At 53.2% G+C, this 21,460-nt stretch overlaps 1 protein-coding gene across 1 annotated transcript in view; it reads left to right on the forward strand.

The window, feature by feature from the left end:
* The first annotated feature begins 14,301 nt into the window (after positions 1-14,301).
* FNDC4 (fibronectin type III domain containing 4) overlaps positions 14,302-21,460 on the forward strand; it is a 54,397-nt gene continuing 47,238 nt past the window's right edge. The window contains exon 1 of the mRNA XM_084623129.1: positions 14,302-14,447. Within this exon, the coding sequence (XP_084479255.1) occupies positions 14,372-14,447 (76 nt within the window). The 5' untranslated portion in view covers positions 14,302-14,371. The remainder of the gene's footprint in view (positions 14,448-21,460) is intronic.

Here is a 21,460-nt window from a genome sequence, read left to right on the forward strand (position 1 = left end):
AAATGAGTAGTTTCTAGGTACGATCTGATGGTTTTTCATACCTGGCCAAAGTTTTTACAGCATAGTTCCAGCCCTGTCTCTCCTCTCTGGAGAACACCACCACACAGACAAAGGGAAGTTTTTTCCCAATTTTAAAAAGTTCTAGCCCTCCCATTGGCTCTTTTGGTCAGATGCCCACTCCCTTCCTTTTACCTGTGGACTTTTTAACCCTTTACAGGTAAAACAAGTAGAGAAGAGCTACTAACAGGGATTTTACAGCTAACTGGCTGGCTGGGTGTCCATAAAAGGGAGCTACCTCCCCTCTCATTTATCACAGAGACATTGAATAGCAGTGGACTGAGAACAGATCTCTGTGGGACCCCACTAGAAAAAAAACGTTTGGTAAATGATTCCTCATTTACAATTACTTTGAGACCTACCAGTTGGCCCCTTTTCATCCATTTAATACAGGCTACACAGATTTTGTTTACTCTTAACTTTGTAATCATCATATCATGCAGGACCAAGTCAAATGCCTTACAGAATCTAAGTATATCATGGCAATAGTTACCTTTGTCAACCAAATTTGTCATTTAATCCAAAACAAAACAAAAAACAAATTTGTCTGAGAACATTTATTTTCCATAGAACCATTTTAACTGGCATTAATTATGATGCTATTCTTCAACCCTTTACTGTTGGCATCCCAGATCAACCTTTCCATGATTGTGCCTGGGAACGACGTCAAGGTGACCAGCCTCTAGTTACCTGGGTTGCCCCATCTGCCCTTGTAAAATATCAGCACAACAGTAACTTTTTTCCAGTCATCTGGAACTTCCCCAGTGCTCCAAGATTTGTTAAAAATCAACATTAATACCTCATAGAGCACCACAGCCAATTCTTTTGAAACTCTTGAGTGCAAGTTATCTGGTCCTGCTGATTTAAAAATCTTTAATTGTAGGGAGGATGTTAAACTACAACTATTAGTTACAGATGGAGTAGAAAGTATTTAATTTTCACTGTAAGATGTGAATACATCATCTTGCTTCTTTTCAAATACAGAACAGAAATATTTATTGAATGCTTCTGTCTTTTCTGCACCATGATTGACTTAAAAGCTTTAGTGAATTCAGTAAGATTACACAGACATAGACTGGGGCGCATATTGAAAATCGGATCATCGGATGCATTCAGTGGAAAATACAGTGGGGAGATTTATATACATAGAAAACATGAAACAATGGGTGTTACCCTACACACTGTAATGGGAGTGATCTAGGTGAGCTATTACCAGCAGGAGAGCGGGGGGGAAAAACCTTTTGTAGTGTATTTTCCACTGAATGCATTCCGATGAAGTGAGCTGTAGCTCACGAAAGCTTATGCTCTAATAAATTTGTTAGTTTCTAAGGTGCCACAAGTCCTCCTGTTCTTTTAGCGATATCTCACTATTCTTTCCTCAAAGCTACCTAAAACACCTAATTAGTGAGGCCCCCATGAAATGGAGGGGCCATGCAGAAAGCCACAAGGCCTCTGGACACAAATTGAGAGATGAAACAGCAAGAGTGTGCTGGAGCAGATCTAGATCCCTTACCCTGTATGCTCAGATTTGCCCAAGTGATGGTCACTGGTTCCAGCTTTCTCCTTCTAGAGAGATCAGGATGCTCTTAGTATGGATCACCTGATTCAGAATGAAATTGCCTCTGTTTGTGGAACACAAACTCCCTGGCGCAGGCAGGACGTTTTATTGGTGCAGTTTTAGAATCCTGTTCCCTGCAGCTGCCCCCCAGGAATTAAAATAGGAATTAGGCATGACCAGCAGGAGGTCGAAATCATAAAGCTGGTCATGTTTTATCACATGCACAGACCAAAACAGTCAGGGCTGTGCACAGGGAGGAAGAGGAGAAGGAAACATGCACCAGGTTTCCAGATAGCAGCTTTTAGGGCCAGCATTGCAAAGAGAACTCCACCCACTTCCTCGGCTTCCACCCAGAATGCTGTGCAGAGTCCCTTGTGAATCAGATAATAGAATTTAGCCATCTGGCTTCCTGATTTGTGGTTGAAAATGACATTTTTGCCTGGGGAAAAAAACCCAAACAAGTTACTGCTCAAGATTCCAGTCACCTCCTTTTATCATTGCTACTCATCATTTTTAAACTGCTCAGAAACAAGTGGGCATGTGAGACAGACAAGTATTGACCCTTCCCCAGAGAACATGCAGATTCCATATAACAGACCACAGGGAAGGAGGATCCTACACAAGCAAGGAGTGGGAAGATTAGAGGAGGGCCATTGTGAGGGTGAGGAGATCACATGGTTAGTTACATAATGGGCCTGGACCCTGTTTGGTGGGCTGGTCATCCTTTTTGTTTTATGTTCTCATTTGCTGCTTCCTAATCTCCTGCCTTTGCTTCTTGTAGCTTTCATGGTATACACAAGTTTTGAAGAGGGGTTTGAATGTGGTGAAGGAGGGGGGCTTGGGAACCAGGTATTCTAGAGAATATGGTTGTAAATACATGGACCTTCTCCCAGACACCCCCTCGTGGCTTCAGGGCAGCCCTGCAAATGGCCCTTTGCCTCAGTTTCCCTCTTGATTTCTCAGATAAACTTGGTACAGCCCTCAGAGTATATAAATAGTCCCTTTTGTGGGGTTAATTTATTACCAGAAGTCTCACTACTATTATGATGCTGCCAGCTGCCAGCCCAGCTGCCAGCTCATGCCAAGATCCCCATGTCTCCCCTGAACCCTGACAAATCCACAGCTGAAGTCAGTGTGGCTCACCTCTGCATGAGTTAAAACAGGGATTAGAATGATAAGAACGTGTTTAGATTATATTGAATGCTTGTGAGTTGTTGCATGTGTTAATTTCACTCAATTTCTGTATGCCATATTGAAAGGTAATATTTGAGCATTTGCATTGTAAGCCTTTGTAACTGTATACATCACCAGACAGGAGAGATTTCAGAGTAACAGCCGTGTTAGTCTGTATTCGCAAAAAGAAAAGGAGTACTTGTGGCACCTTAGAGACTAACCAATTTATTTGAGCATGAGCTTTCGTGAGCTACAGCTCACTTCATCGGATGCATCAGGAGAGAGACATTTGCATTTCACACTAATTAGTCTCTAACAGAAGGTGTTACATCCTGCCTGACAAAGAAGGCCTGTCGACATGGGTGGGACTACAGTGGAACATTAACCAGGATAAAAGACTTTCTTGTTTACTCTCCCCACACACATACCCATGAAGATGAGACTTCCAAATAAATTCCACTCATCGGCTGAGTGTGCAACTCAAAGCATAAGGGTGGAAGGGAATATAAAGCCCTGACAAGGAGGAACTATATCTTCATGCTGTTTGAACTCTAGGGGACAAAGATTACTAGTCATAAGCAAAAGATCCCCCGTGCTTACCCTGGGTTAGCCCTAAAGGAGGTATAGTGGTTGCTTATTATAGAAGCCTCTATTATTTTTTGAAACTTAAGATTGGAATTAATATTTGTGTATGTATGTTTGCCTACTGTAACCTTGTAAATAACTTTGTTTCCCTTTTCTATTAATAAACCTGTATAGTTTATTATAGGATTGGCTACAAGGATTGCTTTGGTCTGGGCTATAAAATGCAATTGACTTGAAGTAAGTGACTGGTTCTTTGGGACTGGGAGTATGTGGTATGTAACCTATCATTTAAACCAGCTTCTGTATTAGATGACTAGAGACTAATGTAATGCCAATTTTTAAAAAAGGCTCCAGGGGTGATCCTGGCAATTATAGGCTGGTAAACCTCACTTCAGTACCGGACAAACTGGTTGAAACTATTGTAAAGAACAGAATTATCAGACACAGAGATGAACATGATTTGTTGGGAAAGAGTCAACATGGTTTTTCTAAAGGGAAATCAGGCCTCACCAATCTACTAGAATTCCTTGAGGGGGTCACAAGCACGTGGACAAGGGTGATCCAGTGGTGTACTTAGTGTACTTATATATAGTGTACTTAGATTTTCAGAAAGCCTTTGACGCTCACCAAAGGCTCTTAAGCAAAGTAAGCTGTCATGAGATAAGAGGGAAGGTCCTCTCATGGATCAGTAACTGGTTAAAAGATATGAAACAAAGGGTAGGGATAAATGGTCAGTCTCAGAATGGAGAGAAGTTAATAGTGGTGTCCCCCAGGGGTCTGTACTGGGACCAGTACTATTCAACATATTCATAAATTATCTGGAAAAGGGGGTAAACAGTGAGGTGGCAAAATTTACAGATGAAACAAAATTATTCAAGATAATTAAGTCCAAAGCAGTCTGTGAAGAGTTAAATAGGGATCTTGCAAAACTGGGTAACTGGGCTACAAAATGGCAGATGAAATTCAATGTTGATAAATGCAAAGTAATGCACATTGGAAAATATAATCCCAAAATGATGGGGTCTAAATTAGCTGTTACCACTCAAAAAAGAGATCTTGGAGTCATTGTGGATAGTTCTCTGAAAACATCCTCTCAATGTGCAGCGGCAGCCAAAAAAGCAAACAGAATGTTGGGAATCATTAAGAAAGGGATAGATAATAAGACAGAAAATATCATATTGCCTCTATATAAATCTACGATACACTCACACCTTGAATACTGCATGCAGAGGTGGTTGCCCCATCTCAAAAGATATTTTGGAATTAGGAAAGGTATAGAAAAGGGCAACAAAAATTATTAGGGGTCTGGAACAGCTTCCATATGAGTAGAGATTAATAAGACTTGGACTTTTCAGCTTGGAAAAGAGATGACTGGGGGGAGATGAAAGAAGTCTATAAAACCATGACTAGTGTGGAGAAAGTGAATCTGGAAGTGTTATTTACTCCTTCACATAACACAAGAATTAGGGGTCACCCAATGAAATGAATGGGCAGCAGGTTTAAAACAAACAGAAGGAAGCATTTCTTCACACAACACACAGTCAACCTGTGGAACTCTTTGTCGGAGGACAGTGTATAGGCCAAGACTATAACAGGGTTCAAACAAGAACAAGGTAAGTTAATAAAAAATAGGTCCATCAATGGCTATGAGCCAGGATGGGCAGGGATGGTGTCCCTAGCCTCTGTTTGCCAAAATCTGGGAATTGGCAACAGGATGGATCACTGGGCGATTCCCTGTTCTGTTCATTCCCTCTGGGGCACCTGGCACTGGCCGCTGTCGGAAGACAGGACACTGGGCTAGATGGAGTCTTGGTCTGACCCAGTCTGGCCCTTCTTCTGTAGTAACCTGAATAGTGATGTAATCATCTATCACAAAGGTAAACTTACCTGGGTGCCAGGCAGATCGGAGAACCCAAGGGGCGTCTCCGTAGCTCCACGTCTAGGCTATTATAACGCCTCAAGAGTTTACACTGGATAATTAGTTGGGGAAATCGAAGTATAGAACTCACAGCCAATTTAGGTTTTAAAAGTCTGGCTTGAGTTTAATACTCATGCTCTTGAAACACTATGGGACAGCTTGACAGCCATAAATCAGAATCCTCCCAGCACAGTCCAAATAGTGCATTCATCCTAACAGTGCAACGTGAATACAGCTCCAGCATCTCTCACCACGCTCCAGCTCAGCTCCGTGTCTCTCACCACTCCTCACTCCGGCTCCTCCAGCTGGGGAGTTTCCATTCTGTTTCCTTCCCAGGGAGGGGGAGCCAGCTGTTGCCTGGCAACATCAGTGGCCTCACCCCTCCATCAGCCCTCTCTGCCCCTCTGGCTTCAGCTCTCCAGTTCAGAAAGCCAGCAGGCACCTCCTTCTGCTGTCTCAGAATCCAGCCCTCTCTGCCTCTGTCTCTGTGGCCTAGGGAGGGTTGTAGGTGGGCTCCTGGCTGCCTTCCTGCCTTCTGCTTTCACCAGCCTGACCTATCTCTACCAGGTGTAACCCTTCTGCCCGTCAACCAGGGCCGGGTTCAGTGTCTAGGGGTTCCTTTCCAATAACACAATGCAAAACCAGCTCGAGCCCCCACCCAGTGACCTGGGACAAATATATACCGCGCCGCTAAAAGGCAATACTTCCCCTCTCACAAGCACAGAGTCAGAGCATAGCAAAAGCCTTTTAATAACAGAGAGAAATAATATGGCATTATGTTGGGGAAACACCACCAACAGGATTCATAACACAACCCATGAGCAAAAACCCATCCCAAGCGAATTGGGCTGTGTCCTTTCCCTTTGGTTCTTGAGTCCAGCAACCCAAAAGTCACCCATAAAGAAAAGGAGGATTTGTGGCACCTTAGAGACTAACCAATTTATTTGAGCATAAGCTTTCGTGAGCTACAGCTCACTTCATCGGATGCATGCAGTGGATGAAGTGAGCTGTAGCTCACAAAAGCTTATGCTCAAATAAATTGGTTAGTCTCTAAGGTGCCACAACTCCTCCTTTTCTTTATGCAGATACAGACTAACACGGGTGCTACTCTGAAAAAAGTCACCCAAAGTCCAGCAACCCAAAAGTCTCTATCTCTGTCCTTGGTGAGTCCAAAGCTCATCTGCAGAGTTTTAACCCCCCCACCAGCCTGTGTGGAAATGGGGAAGTAAAGGGGCACCTTACATGCTCTGATAGCCGACTGCCCCGCCTCTCCATGGGTTTCTACTGCAGCTTTCACCGCCAGCTGCTCCTCTCCCATGGCCAACCTGTAAGCCGCTCACCCATATACCTTCAGGCCCCCTACTACTTAACACCATACTCAGCGATTTCAGCTGATAGCAGGGGAGCCCCAGGGCTAGTACACATTAGCCCAAAGTGAATTCAGCTCTACAATCCATAACCAAACTCCTAGTGGAATCAGAATTAGCTCTGCTATTACACAGTGGAAAGAAAAGCTATAGTTAGCATTTAGGGCCCTTAGAAGGAACACAAACACCTATCCACAACCTCTTTCTAGTCACTGGGTTTTGGAACCCATGTCCCTTGTCTAGAGAATGCTCCTTAGTTGATGGCGAGTCCCTCCATCATAAAACAGTTCCACTCTCCATGATTCATGTAATCAGGGTAATAACAATTTATTCTTCCTGCCCCAATAACAGAGAAACTGGGGACCCCACAGCAGCCAAAGTGACTATTTGGGCTGCTGTGGGCTCATGCTAGGTGGGGTGGGTGTGCCTATGCAAACGAGATCAGCCCCTGAAGTTCTTTTCCACAACTTGCCACAATTCACCACCAGATGTCAGGGTAGAGCTCATCCTGACTTGGCTTACATAGGGAACTCCCACCACTCCCTCGCTAAAAGAAAAGGAGGACTTGTGGCACCTTAGAGACTAACCAATTTATTTGAGCATGAGCTTTCGTGAGCTACAGCTCACTTCATCGGATGCATACCGTGGAAACTGCAGAAGACATTATATACACACAGAGACCATGAAACAATACCTCCTCCCACCCCACTGTCCTGTTGGTAATAGCTTATCTAAAGCGATCATCAGGTGGGCCATTTCCAGCACAAATCCAGGTTTTCTCACCCTCCGCCCCCCCACCACAAACTCACTCTCCTGCTGGTGATAGCCCATCCAAAGTGACCACTCTCTTCACAATGTGTATGATAATCAAGGTGGGCCATTTCCTGCACAAATCCAGGTTCTCTCACTCCCTCACCTCCCTCCAAAAACCACACACACAAACTCACTCTCCTGCTGGTAATAGCTCATCCAAAGTGACCACTCTCCCTACAATGTGCATGGTAATCAAGGTGGGCCATTTCCAGCACAAATCCAGGCTTTCTCACACACACCCCCCGCCCCTTCCCGGGGACACACACACACACACACAAACTCACTCTCCTGCTGGCAATAGCTCATCCAAACTGACCACTCTCCAAGTTTAAATCCAAGTTTAACCAGAACGTCTGGGGGGGGGGTGTAGGAAAAAACTAGGGGAAATAGGCTACCTTGCATAATGACTTAGCCACTCCCAGTCTCTATTTAAGCCTAAATTAATAGTATCCAATTTGCAAATGAATTCCAATTCAGCAGTTTCTCGCTGGAGTCTGGATTTGAAGTTTTTTTGTTTTAAGATAGCGACCTTCATGTCTGTGATTGCGTGACCAGAGATTGAAGTGTTCTCCGACTGGTTTATGAATGTTATAATTCTTGACATCTGATTTGTGTCCATTTATTCTTTTACGTAGAGACTGTCCAGTTTGACCAATGTACATGGCAGAGGGGCATTGCTGGCACATGATGGCATATATCACATTGGTAGATGTGCAGGGGAACGAGCCTCTGATAGTGTGGCTGATGTTATTAGGCTCTGTGATGGTGTCCCCTGAATAGATATGTGGGCACAGTTGGCAACTGGCTTTGTTGCAAGGATAAGTTCCTGGGTTAGTGGTTCTGTTGTGTGGTATGTGGTTGTTGGTGAGTATTTGCTTCAGGTTGCGGGGCTGTCTGTAGGCAAGGACTGGCCTGTCTCCCAAGATTTGTGAGAGTGTTGGGTCATCCTTCAGGATAGGTTGTAGATCCTTAATAATGCGTTGGAGGGGTTTTAGTTGGGGGCTGAAGGTGACGGCTAGTGGCGTTCTGTTATTTTCTTTGTTGGGCCTGTCCTGTAGTAGGTGACTTCTGGGAACTCTTCTGGCTCTATCAATCTGTTTCTTCACTTCCGCAGGTGGGTACTGTAGTTGTAAGAAAGCTTGACAGAGATCTTGTAGGTGTTTGTCTCTGTCTGAGGGGTTGGAGCTGGTCCCTCGCTGCAGCTCTCAGCCCAGCTCTGCTCTTCCTCGGTGCTCGCTTGTCTCTGAGGTCTCTGGACTTTTCCTTTTCTTAACTCTGGTTTCTGAAACTTTCTTTCAGGACTCTGAACTCCCCTCTCATGAGTCTGAGCTCTCATTTATAACTCCCAGCAGCATGCTTCCCTCCTCATTACACCAAAGGAGGGTAGATCTGGACTGGAACAGGCAGGCTGAGCCCAGTTTAATTTAAGGGGCCAGCTACTCTGTCACAGTGGTCCTTCCAAATCTATTACCAGTTATTTATACAGCACCACAGACTGAGGGCTTTGTGATTCGTTAGCGTTGTTATTGGTATGACAGTAGCACTAGAGGCCTAGTCGGAGCAGGGACCCCCACTGGGTGAACTCGATACAAAAATAGAGAATGAGACAGTCCCTGCTTCAGAGCGCGCACATGCTAACAGGAAGGAGATGCAACAAATGGGTGTAATGCACACTCACAAGGAAGACAGGAGGGAGCAGGTGTTTAACAGCGGCAGGAAACAGGTTTGTGAGGGCTGGCACCGCACATGCCCAGAGGCAAAAGTTCAAACACATCCCGAGTGATCACAGCTGTGCACCTGCCAAGCATTCTCAGCTGATAATGCCCAAAGCCAGCCTGGCAGGGTCTTGGGCAGGAGAGAATAATCAGGAAACACCAGAGGGTTGGAAAACAGCTAGCACTGTGGCGATATTTTACAGGACAGGTGGGTCGAGCCGGTAACTATAGGCCAATGATGGCAGGAGCCTCTGGGAAATCAGGGAGCCGCTGATACGGGAGAACTAAATGGTGGCAGCTGGCTCTATGGAAACAGGTTGTCACACGTGCCTCTTGTCACTGCTGATGACATTACAAGTCTGCTTCATACAGGTAACTGGGTTAATACTTGGTGCTCGGCCCTGAGGGTGCCCCCAAGACCACAAGACCCAGGGCCAGCCCTGCGTTGTTCCACGCACTGAGATACCATACAGTCAGCACCAGAGCTCAGCCCTGAGTGGCTCTGGGTGTTCAGCTATCATGTTCTCCTGCACTGGACATGGACAGGCTGCAGCACTTCCTTATACACACCAGGTGTGTGCATCGTAACAGCCTTCAGTGCTCTGCCAGGCATGGCTGGGATTAGTTTAAATAAGGCATTTTACACACACCACCACCTCATGGTGGAACAATGTTATGGGCCAGGATGTAGGCAGTCTGGCCTAGTAGTCAGAGCAGGCATCCAGGTTGGGGAATGAAGCTAAGGGTCAGCATCAGAGTCAACTGCCAATTACCAGAGCCCGGGGTCAAGCCAGAGTCAGAACCAGGAATCAAAACTGAGGCTCAGAGCCGAGGTCAGATACCAATTACCAGAGCCTGGGGTCAAGCCAGAATCCGGGTCAAAAGGCAGCAGCTGGGGTCGGAGCCAGGGCGGGTCACTGAGGATTGGAGGTGAGGGCAGGAACTAGCGGAGAGGCAAGGATCAAGCATGAAGCAAGAGCATGGTGGGAACAGGAGCAAAGGCAGGGGTCAGGCAGGAGCGGAGCAGAAATCAGGAACAGCGCTGGATGCAGGAGGCAGGCACAAGCCAGGTCCAATTCAGCCACAAGAGGAACGCAGAGGAACAAACGGCCTGGACCTCCTTCTGACTTAAACAGCATGGTTGGGCCGATAGGTATAGCCGATAGGTATAGCCAGGCGATCCTCCAATCAGGGGTCTCATGGGTGGCGCTTTGGCTGTAGGCCTACTAGCTTCTTGGCCCACCAGCTTTCAGCAGAGCTTAGGTAGAGGCCAGCGTTAGGGGAATCTAGGGAATGGTCCCACGGTGACCAGTGTTGTGGGAGGCTCTCTGCACCGGCAGCCGGAAGGAAATCTCTGCATTGCAGCTCCACTCCTGCTAGCTATGGTGGGAGCTGCAGCGCAGACCAGCTCCAGCCATGTGTGGGTATGTCTGCGCTGTAATTAGACACTTAGGACTGGCTCATGCCAGCTGATTCAGGCACGCAGGGCTCGGGCTAATGGGCCATTTAATTGCAATGTAGAAGTTTGGGCTCAGGCTGGAGCCCAGGCTCTAGGACCCTGCGAGAGGGGAGAGTCTCAGAGCTCGGCTGCAGCCCAGCTGACATGCACCACTTGTGGGTTTTTAATTGCAGTCATCTAGACATGCTCTGAGCAGGCTCAGACCTCAGGGAGGTTGAAACACAGGCAGCTGGTCTCTACTGGCCCACCCGTCAGTGGAGCTTTGTGCAGGGAGGCCTCCCCTCCTCTGACCCGCATCCCTCCCCTAGACAGACTGAGCGTGCGCTGCAAGACAGAAGGAAAAGGATTGATACCCCCAGCCATATTCTTTGCCAAGAGGAGTAACTGTGCTCAACTGGCCTCATGCCGCTGCCTGCTGGGTGTTGGTTCTAATCCTTGCGTCTGGCGTGTGCACTGAGCACAATCCTCCCCAGGCCGTTCTCTGTGCAGCACCTCTGATGTTTGTCAGCAGCAGTCAATCGTTATCATCCAGAGCTCCAGCTTCTCGCTCATTTTCTGCTCTGGCTGCAACCTGCCCCGGGGGACTTTCTAGGAGGAGAAAATTCCTCTTTGCCCATTAAAAAATTTGTGACCACCTAACTACTCCTCCCCTCCCCTGATCTCAGCATATGGACCCACTGGCGCCAGGCCAAGCAGACTTCCCAGCAGCTTGTGGTATCAGCGCTGGCCAAACACACTTCTCCCTCAGGAGCTGAGGAAGAGGGAGCAGCATGTGGCATCCGAGTGCAATTAAAGCCCATGATGAACAGCTCACTGTAAATATTGATAGCGCAGAGTTTGAGCCCCCCCGGCCCGGCAGAGATCAGGCTCTGGCGCTGCTAACCCATCAGAGGAGGCTGTGGTGAGGACGGAGCAATCTTTACGTGCTGCAGTAAGGAAGCGCTTGGTTCACACTGCATGACATAGGTCTGGCTGGGCCTGTGTTTGGTTCAGTGGAGAGATAAGCAGAAAAGACCAGCAAAGGGGAGTCTTTGGCCAGGAGCCAGCACTCTCCCAGGATGAGAACCCACCAGTGCAGGCAGGGATTCCTAAGGAGTTGAAACCCCGACGATTGGCACGTGTCCCCTTTCCACAGGGAGAAAGGCCCAAAGGAGCCAGCGTCCACTTTCCACACCCTGTCGCACAGCTGCACCCGAGCTCGCCTTGCTCTAGCTCGCCCCGCAGCGCGGGGCAGTCCGTGTAGCCCCGGGCAGAGATCACTGCGCAGGGCAAGCTGGGGGAAGGGCCCCTGCAGGCCTGGCTTAGCCCTGGATGACAGGTCTACACTGCGCAACTCGGGCCCTTGCCAGGCCACCTGTATGGGTAGCCCAGCTGTTACCTGCCTGTGCAGCGAGGCCAGGCCACACCGTGGGCTAGGGGCAGGCGGAGGAGCCATTTCACCAGCCCCAGATGGCACAGGGCTGGCTATGGCCACCACCACCACAGAATCTGCGCCCGCCGTGCGAGCCAGGGCAGTCACTGGTACCTCTCTTTCTGGGGCAGGAGGCTCTATTTGAGGGGTGTGGGGCTGGTTTGTCACCGGTTTGGGGGGCCCGGAGTTGGAAGATGGGGGAGCAGTGCGCGAGTGACATTCCTGCTGCAGGGGGCGGGGCAGTGTGGCCCCAAACCTGGAAACACAGGACTTGGGGAGGCAACGTTTGGATGAGTCATTTCAAAGCTTGGAGGGTTCCTCCCCGGGGCCCGGCGCTGTGTTGGCCTCCCTGCGAAACCAGGGTCTTGCTGGGTGCGTAGGAGCGTGTACAGAGCGCAAGGCGGCATCCAACTTAGCGGGTGAGGACGCTGCACCCTTCTGTACAGGGGCATGAAGGGACCCTGCAGCCAAGCTCACAGAGCCCAGGGCAGGAGTCACCCACTTCCCCAGCTCTGCCAAGGCCTGAGCCTCGCCAGCTGGGGCCTCTCAGCCGCTGGGCTTGCAGCAGACGCCGTGCAGCTCAGCACAGGGCGCGCAGCCCTCGGAAAGCTCCCCGGGGCCTTTGCGCCCTGAGCTGTCCCTCTGCACCCCGTGAATTTCACCCCAGCTGCAAATCGCCCCCCCCAGGGCTGGGGCGGCGATTCCCAGACCTCGGAACCAGCCCAGGGGACAAGTTCGTGTCCGCAGGACCTGCAGGGAGAGCTCCCGTGTGACCGCAGCGAGAGCAGGGGAGGAGCAGGGCCAGGTGCCCGGAGAGACCGGCACAGGCGATGGGGGAAACGCGTCCACTGAGCAAACACCCCCCGTCGGGCAGCGAGGCCATGTCACAGCGTGAACACAGCCCTGCGGGAGCGGGGGGGCTGCGGGGCGGAGCCGGCCGGCGCGGGGGGGTCTGGGGGCGGAGCCGGCCGGCGCGGGGAGGGGGGGGCGGTCTGGGGGCGGAGCCGGGCGGCGCGGGGGGTGGGGCGGTCTGGGGGCGGAGCCGGGCGGCGCGGGGGGGGGCGGTCTGGGGGCGGAGCCGGCCGGCGCGGGGGGGGGGCGGTCTGGGGGCGGAGCCGGGCGGCGCGGGGGGGGGCGGTCTGGGGGCGGAGCCGGCCGGCGCGGGGGGGTCTGGGGGCGGAGCCGGCCGGCGCGGGGAGGGGGGGCGGTCTGGGGGCGGAGCCGGGCGGCGCGGGGGGTGGGGCGGTCTGGGGGCGGAGCCGGCCGGCGCGGGGGGGGGGCGGTCTGGGGGCGGAGCCGGCCGGCGCGGGGAGGGGGGGGCGGTCTGGGGGCGGAGCCGGCCGGCGCGGGGAGGGGGGGGCGGTCTGGGGGCGGAGCCGGCCGGCGCGAGGGGGGGCGGTCTGGGGGCGGAGCCGGCCTGCGCGGGGAGGGGGGGGCGGTCTGGGGGCGGAGCCGGCCGGCGCGGGGAGGGGGGGCGGTCTGGGGGCGGAGCCGGCCGGCGCGGGGAGGGGGGGCGGTCTGGGGGCGGAGCCGGCCGGCGCGGGGAGGGGGGGCGGTCTGGGGGCGGAGCCGGCCGGCGCGGGGAGGGGGGGGCGGTCTGGGGGCGGAGCCGGCCGGCGCGGGGAGGGGGGGGCGGTCTGGGGGCGGAGCCGGCCGGCGCGGGGAGGGGGGGCGGTCTGGGGGCGGAGCCGGCCGGCGCGGGGAGGGGGGGCGGTCTGGGGGCGGAGCCGGCCGGCGCGGGGAGGGGGGGCGGTCTGGGGGCGGAGCCGGCCGGCGTGGGGAGGGGGGGCGGTCTGGGGGCGGAGCCGGCCGGCGCGGGGAGGGGGGGGCGGTCTGGGGGCGGAGCCGGCCGGCGCGAGGGGGGGCGGTCTGGGGGCGGAGCCGGCCGGCGCGGGGGGGGTCTGGGGGCGGAGCCGGCCGGCGTGGGGGGGGGGCGGAGCTGTCCGTGGTGCTGGCCGCGCAGGTCCCGCCAGTCTCCAGCCTGCGCGCTGCGCTCGGCCGGTGCCCGCCGCGTCCCGCCCCTGCCCCGCTGCGCTGCGCGCCCGGCTCCCTGGGCGCGGCTCCCTGGGCGCGGCTGCCCCCCGGCTCGCTGCCCCCCGGCGCGCTGCGGCGGGCTCCGGTGCGGGGCGCCGGCGGGGAGCCCCGCGCCCCTGTCCCGCGGGGCCGCCCCCTGTGAGGCTGATGCCCCGGCCGCGCCCCCTGTCCCTGCGCACCGGCGCAGGGGCCGATCCCGCCGCGGCGGGCACGGAGCCCGGGGTTCCTGCGGCCCCAGCCCGGGGTTCCTGCGGCCCCCGCGGGCTGCCCCCGGCGGGGCCATGGCCCCCTTCCCCGCCTGCCTCCACTCGGCCGTGCTGGTGCTCTTCAGCTGCGACCTCTGCCTGGTGCGAGCAAGTGAGTGCGGGCGGGGGCGGGCCGGGCCGGGGTCCTCTGGCCGGCTTGGCACCGGGGTGAAGCCGGCGCCGAGCCCCGCAGCCGGCCAGACCCGGGCCCGGCAGCGGCGGCTCGGTGCGCGGCGCGGCTGCGACCCCACGGAGAAGCCCCCGCAGCGCAAAGGGCTCCGGCTGCGGGAGCGGCTTGCGCGGCGCTCGCGGATTGAAGCGGAGAGTGGGACAGAGACGGGAGGTTCCGCAGCGACCCGAGCCCGCCAGCCCCGGCCGCGCCGGGGTTCACCCGCGCTGCGCTCCCCGCCGCCCCTTTGCCCCCCGGCCCCCGGAGAGCGCCTGGAAGTCGGTTCTGATTTCCCACCTGGGAAGGCGAAGAACCCACCGAGGCGGCTCGATAGGGTATCCGTTCCTGCCGGCGGAGGCCCGCTGCCGAGCCAAGCACGGGAGAACGGAGAGCCCTGACTTAGCTGCCATGTAAACAGTACAGTTCCCCCTCCTTGCTGAAGAACAAATCTTGTTTACCATAGTCATACAAGCAGCCCCACTGGCCCAAATTCATCCCTGGTGTAACTTCATTGCCCTTGCTTGTGTGAGTAAGGGGGGAGGGGCACTGTTTTACCAAAAAAAACCTGATTAGTCTGTAGAGTTCCAAGCTCCTCCAAGAAGGCCAATGGCATTTTGGGATGTATAAGTAGGGGCATTGCCAGCAGATCGAGGGAGGTGATCGTTCCCCTCTATTCGACATTGGTGAGGCCTCATCTGGAGTACTGTGTCCAGTTTTGGGCCCCACACTACAAGAAGGATGTGGATAAATTGGAGAGAGTCCAGCGAAGGGCAACAAAAATGATTAGGGGACTGGAACACATGAGTTATGAGGAGAGGCTGAGGGAACTGGGATTGTTTAGTCTGCAGAAGAGAAGAATGAGGGGGGATATGATAGCTGCTTTCAACTACCTGAGAGGTGGTTCCAGAGAGGATGGTTCTAGACTATTCTCAGTGGTAGAAGAGGACAGGACAAGGAGTAATGGTCTCAAGTTGCAGTGGAGGAGGTTTAGGTTGGATATTAGGAAAAACTTTTTCACTAGGAGGGTGGTGATGCACTGGAATGCGTTACCTAGGGAGGTGGTGGAATCTCCTTCCTTTGAGGCTTTTAAGGTCAGGCTTGACAAAGCCCTGGCTGGGATGATTTAGTTGGGGCTTGGTCCTGCTTTGAGCAGGGGGTGGGACTAGATGACCTCCTGAGGTCCCTTCCAACCCTGATATTCCATGATTCTCCTGCGCTCCTTGTGCTGGGCGCACTCAGGAAAGCTGAGCCACTGCATCTGGGTGTCACTGGTTAGCTCTGGGGGCAAGTCCTGGCTTCTTCAGAACATCACACCACATTCTGCACAACCAGAGGCAGGTTGCATTACCGTTTCGTTTTCTACTAGAGCTCACAATTTAATCATGTAGGGTGAAATACACCACATGCAGAGGGTCTGCACCAGATCCCTGCATCACTGAAGCCCCAGCAAGCCCACACTGTAAGTACAAGAAAGTTACTAACATTCCCTTTAGATGTCATTGTCTGCTTTGCTTATTTATAAAGCAGCTGAAATTAAGAGCTTCAGGTCAGCTCTACTTGCTGGAGTGCAGGCCAGTTTTTAGGTGCACAGGTGCCAGACTGCATCAGACCCAAGGCCCACCTAGCGCAAGATGCTGCGGCTGGTACCAGTGCGACAGAGGAAGGTGAGAGAACACCACAGCCGCAGTTAGGGATAACCTGCCCCACACTTTAGTCCTCATCCTGGTCTCTAATAATTACAGATCATCTTAAAACCTGAAGCAGGAGGTTTATGCTTCCTGCCAGAACTTTTGTTATCGTTAACTGTGATAACTCTGGGTATTCTTGTTATCCATATAACTCCAGTGCCTTTCTGAAGGCCAACCCTTGGCCTCAATGGCTTCCTGTGGCAGTGAACTCCATGGGCTGATTATACCTTGTGTGAAAACATATTTCCTTTGATCAGTTTTGAATTCCCTGCTTTCAGTTTTTCTTACTGTCCCTTCTTTCTTGGGTTATGAGACGGAGAAAATGAGCTCTCAATCTACCTGCTCTAAACCAGTCTTTATTGTAGGTACTTCCATCATAGCTCCTCTTATTCTTCTCCTGAGGTAACAAGCCCAGTCATTTTGATCTCTCTTTTTCATGTCTTGATCACTCTCCAGTCTCTGTGCTCCTCAGGCTTTGCAGTATCCCTGTGGATGTGAGACGGTCACTGCACACAGGATCTGTCTGAAGCTGCACCATTTATATATATGACGGCATTAGGCTATTCGTCATCTTATTTTCTATCCCATTCCGTGTGCAACTGAACACGAGGTTGTTTGTTTGTTTTTTGCCAACAGCTGCACATTGAGCAGAGATTTCATTGAACTGTCTACAGTGACACCTATGTCCTTTTGCGGGCTGGTACAGTTTAATTTAGAACCCTGTAAGCTGTACAGATCGTTTAAACGTTTCACTCCAATGTGCCTTACTTTGCATTTATCACCATTGAATTTAATTTGCCGTCAGATTGCCCGTTGCCCCGCTGGGTTAGGTCTCTCTGAAGTTCCTCACAGCTCTCTCTGGTCCTGACTGACCTAAAGAATTTTGTGTCAGTTGCAGATTTTGCTCCTTCACTGTTCATAGATTCATACATCCCAAGGCCAGAAGGGACCCTTGTGATCACCTTGTCTGACCTCCTGAATAACACAAGCCCTAGGATTTTCCTGCATTAATTTCTGTTTGAACTGGAGCAGATCTTTTGGAGAAACGTCCCCTTTTTATTTAAAAAACTGCCAGTGGGGGAGAAGCCACCAGAGCCCTTGACAAGTGGTTCCAGTGGTTAATAATCATGTTAAAAAATTGTGCCTTATTTCCAGTCTGAATTTGTCTAGCTTCTGCTTCCAGCCCTTGGCTTCTGTTCGGCCTGCCTCTGCTATACTGAAGCACCCATTATCAAATATTTGTTCCCCATGAAGGTACTTACAGTCTGTGTCATCACCCCTTAACCATCCCTCTGTGACGCTCTCTCCCCTTTCCGGCTCATTAATCAATATAGTAAACAATGCAGGACCAGTACTGAGCCATGTTGCTGTTAACTTCAGCCAGAGTGAAAACTGACCTTTTAATTCTGCTCTTTGCTTTCTGGGGCAGGGGACCTGGGGCCTGAGTCACCCACACCTTGGCTAAGTGAGTTTTCTCACCTTTGTGTGCCCTCGATCCCCAGCCCAAATGATTTATCCAGAGTTCACAGGAGAGACTGAGCAGGCCCCCATCAGAGTATTCCACAGCTCAGTGGTTAGAGCACTCACCTGCCAGGTAGCTCAAATCCCTTCTCCCCAAACCAGCGCCTCCCCTCTCCCTAAAAGTTATGAGGGAGCTCCTCCTCCACCCCCTGAGGCCACCTACGGGATCAGCCAGATGCCTATCTTCCCCCAGCCTGGGACTTGCCTGGAGCTTAGAATCATAGAATCATAGAATATCAGGGTTGGAAGGGACCCCAGAAGGTCATCTAGTCCAACCCCCTGCTCGAAGCAGGACCAATTCCCAGTTAAATCATCCCAGCCAGGGCTTTGTCAAGCCTGACCTTAAAAACCTCTAAGGAAGGAGATTCTACCACCTCCCTAGGTAACGCATTCCAGTGTTTCACCACCCTCTTAGTGAAAAACTAAGGTGGGAGATAGGTGTGCAGATGCCCAGAGCGAGGCTGCAGGTCACCCACTCAGAGCTGGAAACACAGGTGCCAAGGGAATTTTCCTGCAGACACACAGGCGCTGGCTTCCTCCGGGCCCCAGGCCCTACCCCCACCCCGCCTCTTCCCACCCCTGCTCCACCCCAGGCCCCACTCTTGCACTCCCCCTTTCCCCAAGATCCCATCCCCACCCTACCTCTTCCCGCCCCCACTCCATCCCTGCCCCACCTCTTCTCACGCAGTTCCAACTCCTCCCCTGAGCGCGCCTCCTCCCCACTCCTCCCCCTCCCTCCCAGCGCCTCCTAAATGCTGCAAAACTGCTGATCACAGTGGGAGGGCGGTGCTGGGAGGGAGGGGGAAGAGTTGGTTGGGGGGAGCTGGCTGCTGGTGGGTGCTCCAGCCCAGACTCATGGAATCCGCCCCTATGTGCATCTACCTACGTGCCAGGTGAGCTTAGGCACCTGCAAGGTTCAGTGGGAGTTTTGTGCAAACCTGGGACCTAGGCGCCTAACTCCTTTTGTCCATCTAGTCCTAGGTTCTGATTCACGCAGGCGCAGGTCCGCTCTTGGCTTCCCCTGGAGCTGAGGGCGCCCAGCACCTCTGAAGATCAGACCCCAGGTGTTTCAGCTTAGGCACCAAAACTCAGTGGGCACCTTTGGAAATGCTGTCCTCAGTTAACAGGGGTTAGGCAAGAAGCCAGAACCACTTGGGCAGCTGTTCAGTGGGATGGGACCAGGGTGAGGCTGGGCTCTGGGGTGTCTGACATTCACTCTGCCACAGGGCAGGATGGCATCCTGCAGGAGGGATCGTCAGCTCTTTACAGCCATCAGCTCTGTCAGGGGCCAGTTAGCTGCCATTTCAGCTCACCCCCATACAGTGTTCTCTTCTCTCGGTGTTACAACACTTTGAAAAGGCCTGGACAGCTATGGATTGAACAGCTATGGAAGCCAGGAACACGTTTTGTCCCTGCCTGTGCCAAGCACAAAGAGGTCGCATCAGGCAGCTCCTGCTTCCTTTGCCACCCAAGAGAAACACAATGATCCCGTACACCTTGCCGCAGATTAACATCTCAGCAGGGGTGTCCTCAGAGGCTGCAGGGACACTTGGGCGCCGATTCTAGCCCTAAAGCTGCCTGTTGATGTGACACAAGCTGTCCTCCAAGGTGATCAGTGTGTTTGGAGAGTGGAGCATCCCCCCTCCAGCCCAGCTGCTGTTCGGGGATGGGGCCCAGGGAAGGAGGGTCTGCAGCCTGTGTGGTGTACATGAGTGTGGAGGGGCGGGGGGGAGGCACTGGGCCTGCGTTCTCTGTTCTGTACGTGAGTGTGGAGGGGCTGCGGGGGGGGGGGGGCATTGGGCCTGCAATCCCTGTTCTGTACGTGGGTGTGGAGGGACTGGGGGGGGGGCACTGGGCCTGCAATCCCTGTTCTGAACGTGGGTGTGGAGGGGCTGGGGGGGCACTGGGGATTGCCAAGGCAGTACTGACTGGCCTTCTGGCACGTCAGGAAATACAGAGATGGAGGGAGGGTAGCTCCGGCTCCCCAGGGATCTGTGCTAAATGACACTTGTAGAACCCCATCCAGATCCCTGCCCCCCTCTTTCCCACAAGCCCTCTTGCTGCCTCCTGTCTCCCACTGTGGCTGTGGCAAACCCTCTCCCTGCCTGGGAGGCCTCATGATTGGGAACCCAGGAGGCAGAGCCCCGGCGCACAGCCTTCCCCGGGAGGGCCAGGGCCGCTGAGGACCGAGTCTGTGGCGGGCACTGGCCCTGGAGCTGATGCACTGGCTGGTGGGCGAGGCACAAGGCCTTATGGGCTAACATGGAGGAGAGTGTGTCCAGCCCTTCAGAGCCTGCGGAGATCCCAAAGGACGGAGAGTGGCGCTCCTAAACCCCTGGAGAGAGACTCCGGAGCTTTCCCTCAGGATCTGGGGGCAGGGAGCTTTCCCAGAGCCCAGGGGCTGCCCGGCAGCCAAGGAACACAGCCGTTATTGCTCCAGCCCATCTCGCACTGTCCAGGCCATGCTCTGGGTGCACTGACTTCAATGGGAGCTGCAGGATTGGGCCCACTGCATACCTCTGTACTGAGCACAAGGAAGGGCGACTGGAGATACAGCAGGGACTGCCCCAGGCATCATGGCTCCATACAGGATATGTGTGCGGGGGTGGGGGGGCAGAAAGAGTAGAGTAATGCTGGGCTGAGGAGACAACCGTCAGGCAGGTCTTCCAAGCTGCAAGCACCTCTTCAGACCTCACTTCTTGCCTGTGACCTTCTTTGGAAAGGGGGCAGGTGTGGGTTTGTTATAACTGCATGCCATGGTGGGAGTGCTGGGGACTAGATGGCGTTAGCAAGGAGCTTTCCCAAGAGCAAGTGTCTCTATAAACCTACACAAGAAACAGAAATCTGGTAGTAACAAAGGTCCAGGGGCTGGAAGCTGACAGACACTAACAGACTAGAAACGAAGCACAATTGTAACACTGGTTATTAGCCATTGGAATAATACATCAAGGGTTGTGGTGAATTCTCTACCACTGGCAATTTTTAAATAAAAATTGGATGTTTTTCTAAAAAATGTGCTTTTCTTCAAACAAAAGTGAATACCTGTGATATGCAGCAGGTCAGACTAGAGGAGCCCAGTGATTCCTTCTGGCCTTAGAATCCACGGGCAGTGGAGTAGCAAAGTCTGCAGCTGACACAAAATTCTTTAGGTTAGTCAGGACTAGTGTTCCCTCTAATTTTTTACATCTATGTGCAGAATGAATTTTGTTATGTGCATCAATATGGAGGGGAGGTGCGACATCACCGTCATATTGATACACATAACAAAATTTATGTTCGGGTTCGGTGTGCGGGAGGGGGCTCAGGGTTGGGACAGAGGGCTGGGGTGAAAGGGAGTGCAGGCTGTGGGGTGGGGCCAGGGATGAGGGGTTTGGGGTGCAGGCTGCCCCGGGGCTGCAGTGGGGAGAGAGGACTCCCATGAGCCCTCTCTTGCACCAGCAGCTCAGGGCCGGGGGAGCGGAGCTGGGCTGGGCCAAGGGAGGGGCTCTTCTCCTCCAGTCACAGCAGGTCCATGCTGGGGCTGGGCCAAGGGAGGGGCTTCTCTCTCCTGGCTGGTCTGCGCTGGGGCCTCTGCGGGGGAGGTCTGCTCTGGGGCCAGCGGGGAGGGGCATCTCTCCCCGCCACAGCCCTGAGCCCCTGTGTGGGGCTTAATAGGAGCTGTGTGGCCGTGTGGCTTAGAGGGAACTTAGGTTAGGACCAGAGCGAGGTGTGAGCAATGTGAGAGACCTAACCCTGCTTGGCGATGAG

The sequence above is a fragment of the Lepidochelys olivacea genome (genome assembly GCF_965140295.1).
Source record: "Lepidochelys olivacea isolate rLepOli2 genome assembly, chromosome: 3".
Lineage (NCBI taxonomy): Eukaryota > Metazoa > Chordata > Testudines > Cheloniidae > Lepidochelys > Lepidochelys olivacea.